Source organism: Penicillium chermesinum (assembly GCF_028974085.1).
Source record: "Penicillium chermesinum strain IBT 19713 chromosome Unknown utg000002l:1.0-5270490.0:1.0-5274688.0, whole genome shotgun sequence".
Lineage (NCBI taxonomy): Eukaryota > Fungi > Ascomycota > Eurotiomycetes > Eurotiales > Aspergillaceae > Penicillium > Penicillium chermesinum.
This window is the reverse complement of record NW_026695312.1, coordinates 2,912,964-2,924,696: the sequence shown is the minus strand read 5'-3', so window position 1 is coordinate 2,924,696 and position 11,733 is coordinate 2,912,964. Positions and strand designations below refer to the sequence as shown.

Here is an 11,733-nt window from a genome sequence, read left to right as displayed (position 1 = left end):
TATAGATGTGCGGGGGATCCACAGCTTTGAAGGAGAAAAAAGCTCGCTAGGATTGAATTAAAACCGTCCTTCAGACTCCTGCTTGTCGTCCACTTTCCGGAATAGGCCACTGGCGAAAGGAATGGATTAAAAAACAACGAAAGTTACGAGCCCGCTCATCTTACCACCGTAGTAGACTGAAGAAAATCGTTACTCGCTCATACTCTACCTCTGATCCTGGCGGGCCAGACTTGGGGGTACCTCGAGCTGGCCCGGCGATAACCTCCAAATCGAGCTTGGTTGTCCCGGGGTGGAGTTGGATATCGTACGCCAGCGCCGATGTATCTTCGACAGGATGAAGTCGTTGCATGCCCACTGCAGCAACAAGTTTGATCTGTCGTTGTGTCGTGCCATCAACTACCGTGGGTCGAACGGTAATGAAATGATGTGAGGGGGGCAGTGGAATTGTAATTGTTTGTTGAATAAGTGTGGAAGAGGGAGGTATGTCTAAGCAAAAGTCTTCGGCAAGTGCGAGTGACGGATGTGTTAAAATTTGGACATTGCGGATAAGAGCAGCACTGGAAGCTATCGTGCAGGTGTCGTTAGCATGAGGGGCAATGCGCGAGCAGCACCATTCCTTACTTTGTCCGGATTTCCTCCATAGAGAATCCATTGGCGATATGACTGACGAAAAGTGCGCTGGCGCTACATTCGTGGTGTAAAAATCAATATCCGGGATCAAATGTTTCGCACGCTGTACTTGACTTGGGGAATCGCTGCCGCTTACCTTCATATGATACATGTCCGGATGTAGAATCGACAGAGCCCGCGTGGGGACCGTGAGAATAACGTATGTCCGCAGATTGCGAGGCTATCACCGGGGTCTCTCCTTTGACCCCGCCTCCCAGTCCATGCGATAACTCCGAGGCAGACGGTGTTGTTGCCACGCTAGATCGAGGACTACCCTGATGCCTTCGGAGAGAACGAGTTCGCGGTGGCGTGTGGTGAGCATCAGCTTCTTGGCTAGCTGATCCTTTTCGAACTAGCTCCTGTTGTTTTTTCAAAGATTCGTTGTCGACTGCAACCCCGGACGGTGGGGTAGCCTCTGGAACTTCATGATTCTGCTTGACCATCTTCAGTTAAAATTGTACAAACGTCTTGGCTATGCAATGATTCGAGGCCGGAGATACCTGGATGTGATCTGGAACAAGCTTTTTGGCCTCGATCACACGCTGCTTGAAATACCCCTAGGCCCATTTTAGTGAGGGATTAGAACATCGATGCAAAAGGCAATTGTTACCTCTAGAACGCCCGCGAGTTTAGATATTTCACTTCCATCCTCGTTATATTCCCGCGCATTGCGCCAGATATAACTGACCTCCTCTTCAAATGCGTGCCATGTCGGGAAAGCCGTCATTTTTGTGCCTTTCTTTCGGGTGTCGGTGCCACGGACTTTCTTCTGGATGCTCCGTAGTGAGACTGGGTGTTGAATGATTTCATAGTAGTCGCGATAGGCGTTCCGGTCAGGCTTCCCTGTGAAAGGATAAGATACATCCTCACCACTGAGGAAGAGACGTCGGTCAACTTCAAGTCGAAAGAAAGGTATGAATCGCAAGGGCAACCTTACTCAGAGTCTTTGAGTCGAGTCAACTCCGACAGAATCTTGTCTTGCGCTGCTTGAAGACTGTCGCCTTGAAAGCCCTCCGATTCATCTCCCTTGTCCTGCTCTGCTGTGCTCTGGTCTAGCTCATCCTCGTCCACAGGCTCTGAAGATGCACCGATCGATTCTGCAGGATCCACAATATTCTCTTCCTAGTACACATGTCCGAGCGTCAGTTATCAGGTTGCGACAACAGACGTGGCTCATCACAACACTATATGCGTGTTGTATGCCATTTGAGCATTTTGTGGCACTTGAAGGCGCCAGTATAATGCGCGCGTTTGGCCCGAGGTCCAAGTGCTCCCTCTCAAGTGGTTTCAAGGCGGGAAAAGCCAGGGACATATAGCAGATAGCGCGTTCACTTACAGATACCTTGCGGCGCTTTTGGCTGCGAAGCTTCGTCTCGGGAGTAGCTGCCGCCGCGACTCGTCTTTTTGTGGCCATGTAGGATGCGTCGTTTGACTGGAAGAAGATGCTCTTCCTGGAGGGTGAAAACAAAGATAATTGAGAAGTAGAGATTGTTAAGAAGTTCGTCCTAGACTGCATAGCTCGACGTGCGCGGACGCGCTGCGATCATCCGAGTGGGTCCCTCGTGCCGTCTTAGGTAAGTGGTATTTGTGGCTTGTTCGGCATTACAGGCCTCGACGTTCGTATGGAAGATTGACCTTGACGGTAAACGAAAGGATTTGTATGAGACCGCTGCTGGGATCGGGACAGCCAGAGCCGAAGAACTCGACTGTGGTCTTTCCAGAAAGTACCATTCCCGGGGCTGCACCATATATGGGTCCCGCATCTCGCACTGGTTGACAATTCACAGACACCTCAGGCAGCAGCCCCCTCCATCACTTAGTTATCGTTTCCGCGTCCCGAAAACAAACCAATTCGGAAACATCCACTTCTACACGGAGACAGACTTTCTGTCGTTGACCATTCCTCGCGCCCTCTCCCAGCAGCCGGCAGCTTCTCGTATGTCTCTCCTCTCGGTCCGATCTCCCAGCGCGGAAAATTCTGGAGCCTTTCACATACCTTGAGCTTTCAATTGACCCACGTGCCAGAACGAGATCCCCAAATTCTTGTCTTTTGCCCCGCCTCCCCTCCTTCGATCGCGACCATTATCTGCTTCCAATGGATATCGACCCGACTAGAAGGAATAAGAAACCACGGCTATTGCTCGAGTCAGAACGTGAGCGCCTGGACGAGTTCGTCGATTCTATCCATTACTCCGCAAGGTTTGAAGCCCTAGTGTCACAAATTACTCGCAGCGGGTTCAAATACTAAACAGAATGCAGATACTCGGACGACACATTTGAATATCGTCATGTGCAACTGCCGAAGAACATGCTGAAGAAAATCCCTTCCGACTACTTTGATAGCTCAAAGGGAACATTGAAATTGCTGTGGGAGGAAGAATGGCGAGCGCTTGGCATTACACAGGTTTGTCCGTCAAGGAACTCTCATCAGGGCTAGCTGACCATCAATTGCTAGAGCTTGGGTTGGGAGCACTATGAGGTGCATGAACCAGAGCCTCACATTCTTCTTTTCAAGTCAGTGGACCCCGGCTCTCGGCAATGTTTCTCAGGCTAATGAAATCTCGCAGGCGCCCTTTAAATTATCAACCACCCATGACGCAATAGATTCAAATAATTTTGATGGCGCATCAGGTGGAAGCCCTCTATTACCTCGGTGTGAGGCATGCATATGATTGATATTCTGTTCTTTCTCCTCCTTTTTTATTCTTCTATCATTTGAACATGCATCATTACAGTATGCTCACTAGGGTTTGCAACTTATGGAATGAGATACGATTCAAAAAATCCCTTCTTGTCCACCGAAGTATCTGGTATGCAACTGAAACACTGTTTTATCGGGTCCTTTCGAGCTAGCCACCCTTGAAAGTTTTCAAGTCACGTTGTGGGCCAGCCACTCTTTCCACTGTTCAACAGTGAAGCTACTACTGATACTGCGCTCCTCCACGCCCTATCTCGTGCGTCAGTGTATGGACGGTGGCAGGTGCAGACATTAGATGCTTTTCTCTCACATTGAAAAAGACGGTTGGTGAAGCGTGGACACCGATGACTCGGTCGGTCTAACTTGAATTAGAAAGGAGTTTGAACGGAAATATGGTGCCGGTCACTGAGCTTACTTTGATTACCCACTTCAGGTCATCAGTGACCTGATTCCCGCTGTTCAGGTTATCCTTTTCGGATGATTCGGGAATTTTCAGCAATGCCAGCGTCTTCTGTTCGTCCACGCCTACGGACCTGGCAAGCCTGGCCAATCGCTCGTACGTCTTGTTGCGAGTCTCATTCACCACACTGACATCAAAATATTCAGTTTGGTGTTTGAAAAGAGCGGAACTGAACTCCCAGAACTTCTCTGGCGCCAGCCGCAGAACTGCTAGTGCAGCTTCATGCGTCAGTGTAGACGACGGGTGCCAGGGCTGGATGTGTGGCCGAAAGATGACCTGGAGCTTAGGGCCATACTCTGCGAGTAAGGTATCCAGAGTATAGAACGTATTGAACAATTTAGCGGAAAACTGTGGCTTTTCTCAGCATGAAACTCAGCATCCATGTGGGGTATAACTCACGGGACAGACATAGTCGAGATCTATCGGACACAGTTAGCATATTTACCTCATTTCCTTGCAGTTTCCACCAGTAAGAACATACACAACTCAAGCGTATGCTGGCTACCCTGCGGAGGCTGGGTGGAGAGCTTTAGTCCTGCAAACTTTGGAGGGGCAGACATGGCTATGCCAATTTCAGGACACGATGTTTAGCTTGATTGAGAAGCTTGAAAACCCTGCGTGAGAAGTAGATTGATCACAATGTGAGGAAGGGGAGACGAAAAACGTTCTGCTACTGAAAAGGACGCGCGGTAGGGTCAACATCGCGTCACTTACCCCACCTTTCAGTGGCAAAGGCACCTAAGGCAGGGCGAAAGGCACAATCACAAGATTGTGACAACTGGACTACTTATCTTCGATTTGCGAAAATAGATTATCTTAAAAAGTGAAACTACGCAAGGTTGATTCTCTAATCGTATCTTCTTTTCTATACGAAATGGCTTCGAATTATGAAATACTATGTCCGAATACATCCAACATTCACAATGCTCAGAGGCAGAGCCAACGCCATTCTGGTATCCCCGAGCCTTTTAGCGAAGGGGTCTTTGCTTCCTGAAATTCACATCCCGCAATTTCATCTCGATAGTGCGCCATCCTGGCTTAGCGGGGTCATATTCACCTCGAACTTCAAAGCGACAAAATCCATTGGGACCTTTTAGGCCGACAGGCCCCGCAATGAAAAATGTTCCTCGTCGAGGAGTCCGAGCCCGCTGGGCACGGTAGTCCTTGAGCCGGGCTTGAAATGCGACCGAGGCCAAGTGTAAATCCGACCCTGGCCCTAGATCAGGTAGAGGAAGCCGTTGCAGGAGAGAGATGATGAAAGATGAATGTAAAGAGATGTCCTTACTATGCTGAACTTCAGAAGGCTCTTCCTTCATGGAAGGTTGTAACTTGGGGCTTTCGTTAGAACTGAGAGGTGTGAGTCCTCCATTTTTTGGAGAAACCTGCCCTCCAAACAGAACCTCTAAAGGGTGAGGCGAATCGCCCCGAAGACGGGCAATCTGCCTTCTCACCAAAATCAGAGATGCGTCTTTCATAGCAAGTACCACATGCACTGGCTTCATCAAGGTCTCAAGTCTATCTCCGACATCGGGCTCAATTGGTCGCGTTACCCATGCCACGCCGTCATCCGAGATCTCGATCCTGTCCACGATATCAGTAAAGGAGTTCGTGTCGAGCTCGTTTCTGTTTATCAAACGACATACCCCGATCGTAAGTATTCTGGAGGTGCGCGGTGCGGAAACTGATGGACAAGCCAAAATCCTGTCAAAGAAATGGGGCCTCCGAGGACCTGAGAAAGTTGTTCTGAGGCAGCCTGTAAGACAAGTGCTGCGAGCTCGTCTATTCGAGGAGTTCAATTAGCTGGCTTCAAATCGTACGGTTCCAGAGCTTACCTCTAAGTTTCTGGAGCTTCCGTCGATCTTTAGATATTTGAACAAACTCTTGCCATTCTGGGTCGGATGATCTATACAGTTCCCCTTCCTCTAGCCACGACCAAGTGAGCGGGATAAACACAGGGCCTTCCTCATTATGTTCATCTTCTCTTGAGTTCTGGCGAGTTGACGTGGCTTCGCGTGGACTACTGGCCTCTGATACTTGGCCAGGTAATAATGTATCGGTATCATCAGCATCATCCTCGAATCGTAATAGATAAGAGCTCCATAGGTAGAATGCGGCAGCCGCGAAGAGCGTTCTGAACATAAAAGACCTAGGTTTGGGAAAGAAGGCAACCTCAGCATACTATCTCAAAAAAACAGACCCTCTCCTTCGACTTACCTTAACCAAGGCCGTTTGAACCTCACATGCCTCACCGTTGGACTCGGGGTAAGAGGCCTTCGAGGGCCGGAGTGGAATCGAGAAGGTCGTATTTGGACTCGCAGTTGCTGCCTGAGCCGAAGCATTGAGACAATATACGAAATATGGAATCTATTCCAGGAATTGATCTGGCGAAGCCGGGCAAGATACGGCACTAGGCACGTGATGTCTTATCGTCTGGGCCACGTCCAAGCGGATACATGCTGGCCGAGACCATGCTATATCCACCCCTCCAACTCCAGATATTTCTGACCGGTGCACGTCTTGAACCCTCGAAGTAAGCAGAGAGAGCGGCGCCCTCTGGTTTAGATCCTCGGATATCTGAATCAGTGCGGATTCTCCACGGTTTACTGAGACTGCCAATTTGCCGCCATGTATTGGATCTCTCAGCTACTCGCCCTGACGGTCACAGGGGCTTTAGGAACACATGCTTTAGAGGCCTCTATCCTCAAGTTTCCTTCACAGCCACATGTGAATGGGGTCCCTGCAACTGTGTCCGAGGATTTCGCCCGAGCCGTCTTGGATCTCCGGTTAAAGCCCTCTCTGGCATCTGTCTTGGGCGGCATTGAGGCAGATATAGCGGACCATCTAAATCAGTTCTCCGATACTCAAAGTACTCTTTTTGGTGGCTCCGGTGGTGTCGAAGCTTCTAGGAAGAGCCTGCTGGTTTTCGAAGGACTTGATAACGATGTCGGTACGTATTTTCTGAGCTTGGTCTGGCTGAAGCATGTGCCTAATATTCTTCATTGTTTCACCACAGGCTCAAGCATACGCAAGATGCAACCCGGAAATCTCTTCGTTCCCAACACATCATACGATTTGGTCGATAATTTAGTCGGATCCCTGAAAGACGCCGTGCAGGGGGAAACTTGTACTTACGAACGAGCCAATTTCAAGCAAGACACAGATGGTATTCAAGTATGGATTGCTTCAGCCATATTTTCAATTTTTCTTTTTTTTACTGACAACTTGGGACTAGTCCTTGCGGGTGTGCCTGTCCAAGGACCCGCTTCTTGTTGGCGAGAACAACTTGCTCAATTCCAATATTCTTGCAAGCGTCCAGTCGGCGGAAGTTTGGGTGGAGCATGACAATATGAAAACTGTCTCAATAATTTCGTTTGCGGTAAATATTGCCCTTTTCCTTTGGCTTTGTCTACTCATAGGATTATGGAAGCTGACCTCTGGTTCTTATATTCTTCTTGGCATAATAGCCTGATACTAATGACAATGGTGCACTTACTGGCCAGCCTTTCAAGACTGCTCTTGAGAGCTTAGTTGAATCTTCGACAGCCAATCATCACGATGCTACAGCAATTATCCTGACCGCTAGCCAAAACGACCTGCGGGGTTTCAACAGGGTGTCCGCTCGTGACGAGAAATCATCGGAGCGTTCCTCCCCATCTTACCAATTTGCAGCGGCCCGAGCTCAAAGGTCTGCCCAAGGCTTGCCTCTCCACTCAAACCTTGCGCCGGTGTGCCATGTCTCGAACTCTTCTTGTGCTGAAGCCACAAATAACTGCTCCGGACATGGCTATTGCGGTCTAAAATACGCATCTGTGGATGAAACAACCTCTGGAAATTGCTACATATGTCGATGCCAGCAGACCGAGGTGCGGAACAGTGACGGTACAACTCAGAAGATCCAATGGGGCGGGCCAGCATGCGAAAAGAAGGACATAAGTTCGCCTTTCTTTCTGATTGCCGGTGCTAGTGTTTTTGTCGTAGCTCTTATCAGCAGTGCGATTGGCTTGCTCTTTAGCATGGGCCAGCAAGACTTGCCCGGGATCATCAGTGCTGGTGTTGCTGGTTCAAAGCCATCTGCATAATCGATTAGGGGCATTCACCCAGACACCCTAAATTTCTTTTTTTCTTTTCTTTTTCTTTTTTTTCTTTTTTGGAAGATTCGATGGCATTTCATATCATGTTTGCTTGCGCTTTTTCTTTTACTTGCTGCCCCATGCCTGCGTGGACTTCTATTTGAGTGTTATATGCATAGGCGCCGTTCTTGTGCATTTGTAAAATAAGCAGGTTGCGAGACCATTTACCACTACCACTTAACGAGTTTCAGGGTCATTTCTTTCATACCTTTTGCTCTAGTAGGAGCTTTACATTACCCAGTATAGGATTTAAAAGGCGCACCGCACCGCAAAGGGAACGTCGGAATAGGCAACGTTTATACAATTAGCAGAAGAGTAGATGGGGGTTTTCACCGTCAAGACATCCAGCATTACTCTCGCCATTTGTAGATCACACATCTGGCTTCAGAGGAGCCCGAAGCGTTTAACTTTATACTTTGAGGCCTTAGTCACCTAACCTAGTAACTAGCACAAAGGCTGAAGACAAGTTGGAGGCAGGGAAAAATCATAAAATTTCAGATCATAAGTGCCCGAATAAATGTCCATAAAATACGTACGCCTGTATTTCACCCGCAATGAATCAATAATTACAAATAATCAAGTCATAAACAGTGAAAGCACCGCCCTAACATGCCAGATGTTAGCGTAATGTGTACATATGGCAACCAAAGACAATAGGTTGAGATTACGAAAGCTCAAAGGCCGGCTTCGAGCTGACTTGGCGTACGGTGCTGCTCTGCTGTGGTCGTTTGGGGTAATACGCTTCCTGGCGCATCTTGAGCATAACTGTTGGGCGTTCGAGAGGATAGGCCGGGAATATGGGAAGGTAAGATCCGGCGCCAGTGTGATCGACGGGATGAGTGATTATTTTGCGAGTCTTGTATGTCATGTACTTGGGTATGGTCTACCTGTGACGGCTCTTGACGTGTCTGAAACAAATGCGGTATCAACATTTGAAACCGAAAACGAGCTGCCGTGTTCTCGCCGGAACGAGCTGCCCTTGGTGGTCTTGAAAGAATATCGGGCCGGGTTAAACCTGCACGGCGTGCACCACGGTCGCCTGCAGACGTACTTTCTGTCACCTGTGTCCGTGGTTTTGGTACATAATAATCAGCCTTGCAAAGAGGGCAGCATGCCCTTCGACTGGTCAACCAAGGGTCCACACACGAGGCATGAAAAGCATGTCCACATGTTAATCCGCGGACATCATCATCTTCTTCAATCGTATCCAAGCAAATGGCACAGGAGTCCCCTGGGTTAGGGAGTAATTCAGGAGGGACGGCATCACGAATTTTGTCATTCTCGTCCTCCTCTAGATCGACCGTTTCGCTGACTAGTGAATGTTGCCATTTCTCTTCCGCAACAGTGCCACCAGAATCTTGAGGTTCTTTTGGAGCTTTTTCTTCGCACAATTCCTGTATTTTTTTCCCATGATCGTCCAAAGATGCATGAGTGGGCCCCTTGGTCGCCGTAGGTTCCGAAAGTTCATGTCCAGTTTCAGTGGGAGTTGTTACAGCAGCTAGAACAGAGTTCGGAGCAGTCTCTTCATCGTGCCCTTTCAAGCTTTGAGGTTCACTGTTCGGAGCAGTGATTCCACCTTCGGTTGGAAGACCTTGGTTGGCACGAGATGATCTCCAGACTTTGTATTTGGCCAACGGGAACCGCTCATTCACTTCATCCATTGTCATCAATTTCTTCTCTCGCCTTCTTCGATGAGGACGAGGCATGGTGACAAGATCGATAGGTTCTCCGGTTTCTTCATTCCGTAATTGACGGTTCCTTTGGTTGTAGCGAAAGCAGTACTTTACACCCACAATAATCCTATAACGCTGTTAGCACAGTTGATATACTCATTCTACAGCTTCAAATCGACCGTATAAGAAGAGTAGGAAGAAGCCATACCAAAGGTTCGTAAATACAACCCCGAATCCAAGCGCAACGAAGAAAAGAAGCGGAGAGCTTGTTGACGAAGAACCGCCGCCACCGTTGCCGTTGCTCTTTGTTGTTGTTGCTGCTCCGCTCATCGCAGTCGATGTGGGAGAAGGAACCATGTTCTAGAATGTGACGAGCCTAGGCAGGTCGACTTGAGAATGGAAATCCAGTTGACTCCTATCGCTCGGCGACCCAACGCGGGAGGAGGATTGGCGATGGATAGATCCGATCACCACAGCTCTACTGACAAAAGTAAGAGCGACGGGCCGCCGCATAGGTGGGTTCACTGTAATGCATAAAGTAGGTCGTTGACCACCTGGCAAGGGTCAAGGACAGGCCGATCATGAAAATACCGAAGTTGCTCACAAGCGAGAGACTTCGGGTGGGCAGAGGCACGTGAAGGGATGTTCCCATATCAAAAGGAACCCCCAATAAAACCTGGCCGGTTCCAGGTGGGAAGGAAAAGAAAAAGAAAACAAAGACCTGAAGAGCCAAGGAGAAGGCTTGGAGAGGGGAAGGAGATCGCAGGGAGGCTGACACCTGAGGCTGGGGGATCACGGGAACGGGCCCACGGCGGAGAAAAGATCATGAGAGGGTGACTTTGGTATACACAGTATAGCAAGCACCATACAGATCATTTTGCTCGGGTCAGAAATCCTCACCCTATAGAGCTATTGTTTACGCTGCTTCTATATCACTGCTATAGCTAATGGTATGGAATGGAAGTCACATTCATCCCATCCTTCCTATCATTAAGGATCTCCGTGGTGTTATCGCTGTACCCACATCTTTGCCGCAATCGAATCGAAATTTGAGCCAGCACCAACTTGGTTCGCCCAACGAAAACCTGAGGCAAACAGGAATACATACAAATTGTGGCCAACCACCAATTTCCTCCTTATTTGGTTGACCCCTTACATTTTACCCCCCCTAGGACCAGTAGGCATATCTTTCTCTTTACTAGCAACTCTGTCTCCTGCAGACAATGATGACTGAGCCTGCCGCGTCGGAATCCGCTAATCCAGTGGTATTTTTTGATATTACCCTTGGTGGTATGTCTCGATCTGATCCCTTCAGTCCAATCCGTCCTGTTCTCGTATCTCACGCTTGATGTGAATCGCTCCAGGTGAAGCTCTAGGCCGAGTGAAAATGGAACTTTATGCCAACGTAACGCCTCGAACGGCAGAAAACTTCAGACAGTTCTGCACTGGGGAAAGCAAAACACCGAAAGGAAAGCCTCAAGGCTACAAGGAAGCAAGTTCCACCGGGTCGTATGTTGAAGCCACGTCCCGACCTGATGATCGCTCATGTTGGCTAACCTCCCACATCGTATAGGTCAAGGATTTTATGATCCAAGGTGGGGATTTTGTGAATGGGGATGGAACTGGTTCTTGTAATATCTACGGCTCATCCAAATTCGCGGACGAAAACTTTGCTTTGTCACATGATCGTCCTGGCCTCCTGAGCATGGCTGTGAGTATTTTCGCCATGTAACATGAAAAGCTAGTGCTAAGATGTGACAGAACTCGGGCCCAAATTCGAATGGTTGCCAGTTTTTTATTACTACTGCTCCAGCCCCCTTCTTGAACAACAAGCATGTTGTATTTGGCCAAGTTACCGACGGCATGGACATTGTTCGCATGATCGAGAAGACTCGGACTAATGCCCACGAAAAGCCAATTCAAGACGTGACGATTATTCAGTGTGGGGAGATGTAAAGAGCGATACATGGAGTATCCCCGGCAATCTGAAACCAGTGACTTTCGATACATGGCTCGGGCTACGAAGAAAACGCGAGCAACCGATAAAGGAAGGCTGGAAGAATAAGAGCCAGAGACGGGAGGGGAAGATGAGAATTAAAAGCA

At 48.8% G+C, this 11,733-nt stretch overlaps 7 protein-coding genes across 7 annotated transcripts; 3 read left to right on the top strand and 4 right to left on the bottom strand.

The window, feature by feature from the left end:
• Window positions 1–57: 57 nt before the first annotated feature.
• On the bottom strand, window positions 58–2,083 carry N7468_001941 (bromodomain-containing protein; the record flags this gene model as incomplete). Its single annotated transcript, XM_058471238.1, has 7 exons — window positions 58–109; window positions 165–564; window positions 767–1,103; window positions 1,170–1,226; window positions 1,280–1,541; window positions 1,607–1,791; window positions 2,006–2,083. The coding sequence occupies 7 exons, from the start codon at window positions 2,081–2,083 to the stop codon at window positions 58–60; spliced, it is 1,371 nt and encodes a 456-aa protein (XP_058334379.1).
• A 681-nt stretch (window positions 2,084–2,764) lies between these two features.
• On the top strand, window positions 2,765–3,273 carry N7468_001940 (cyclin-dependent protein kinase regulatory subunit CKS1; the record flags this gene model as incomplete). The annotated part of the gene is made up of 4 exons (XM_058471237.1): window positions 2,765–2,868; window positions 2,929–3,073; window positions 3,125–3,183; window positions 3,237–3,273. The coding sequence occupies 4 exons, from the start codon at window positions 2,765–2,767 to the stop codon at window positions 3,271–3,273; spliced, it is 345 nt and encodes a 114-aa protein (XP_058334378.1).
• Window positions 3,274–3,538: 265 nt separating this feature from the next.
• Window positions 3,539–4,387, bottom strand: N7468_001939 (DsbA family protein; the record flags this gene model as incomplete). The annotated part of the gene is made up of 5 exons (XM_058471236.1): window positions 3,539–3,616; window positions 3,678–3,725; window positions 3,783–4,175; window positions 4,227–4,246; window positions 4,309–4,387. 5 exons carry the CDS (start codon window positions 4,385–4,387, stop codon window positions 3,539–3,541), a joined length of 618 nt encoding a protein of 205 aa, XP_058334377.1.
• Window positions 4,388–4,795: 408 nt separating this feature from the next.
• Window positions 4,796–6,166, bottom strand: N7468_001938 (uncharacterized protein; the record flags this gene model as incomplete). The annotated part of the gene is made up of 4 exons (XM_058471235.1): window positions 4,796–5,401; window positions 5,518–5,601; window positions 5,703–5,973; window positions 6,042–6,166. The coding sequence occupies 4 exons, from the start codon at window positions 6,164–6,166 to the stop codon at window positions 4,796–4,798; spliced, it is 1,086 nt and encodes a 361-aa protein (XP_058334376.1).
• Window positions 6,167–6,452: 286 nt separating this feature from the next.
• Window positions 6,453–7,906, top strand: N7468_001937 (DUF3844 domain-containing protein; the record flags this gene model as incomplete). Its single annotated transcript, XM_058471234.1, has 4 exons — window positions 6,453–6,774; window positions 6,841–6,998; window positions 7,060–7,203; window positions 7,292–7,906. 4 exons carry the CDS (start codon window positions 6,453–6,455, stop codon window positions 7,904–7,906), a joined length of 1,239 nt encoding a protein of 412 aa, XP_058334375.1.
• Window positions 7,907–8,631: 725 nt separating this feature from the next.
• Window positions 8,632–9,960, bottom strand: N7468_001936 (E3 ubiquitin-protein ligase RNF103; the record flags this gene model as incomplete). Its single annotated transcript, XM_058471233.1, has 2 exons — window positions 8,632–9,757; window positions 9,839–9,960. The coding sequence occupies 2 exons, from the start codon at window positions 9,958–9,960 to the stop codon at window positions 8,632–8,634; spliced, it is 1,248 nt and encodes a 415-aa protein (XP_058334374.1).
• An 896-nt stretch (window positions 9,961–10,856) lies between these two features.
• cyp3 (putative peptidyl-prolyl cis-trans isomerase) lies at window positions 10,857–11,586 on the top strand (the record flags this gene model as incomplete). The annotated part of the gene is made up of 4 exons (XM_058471232.1): window positions 10,857–10,920; window positions 10,995–11,143; window positions 11,204–11,341; window positions 11,392–11,586. The coding sequence occupies 4 exons, from the start codon at window positions 10,857–10,859 to the stop codon at window positions 11,584–11,586; spliced, it is 546 nt and encodes a 181-aa protein (XP_058334373.1).
• Window positions 11,587–11,733: the final 147 nt, after the last annotated feature.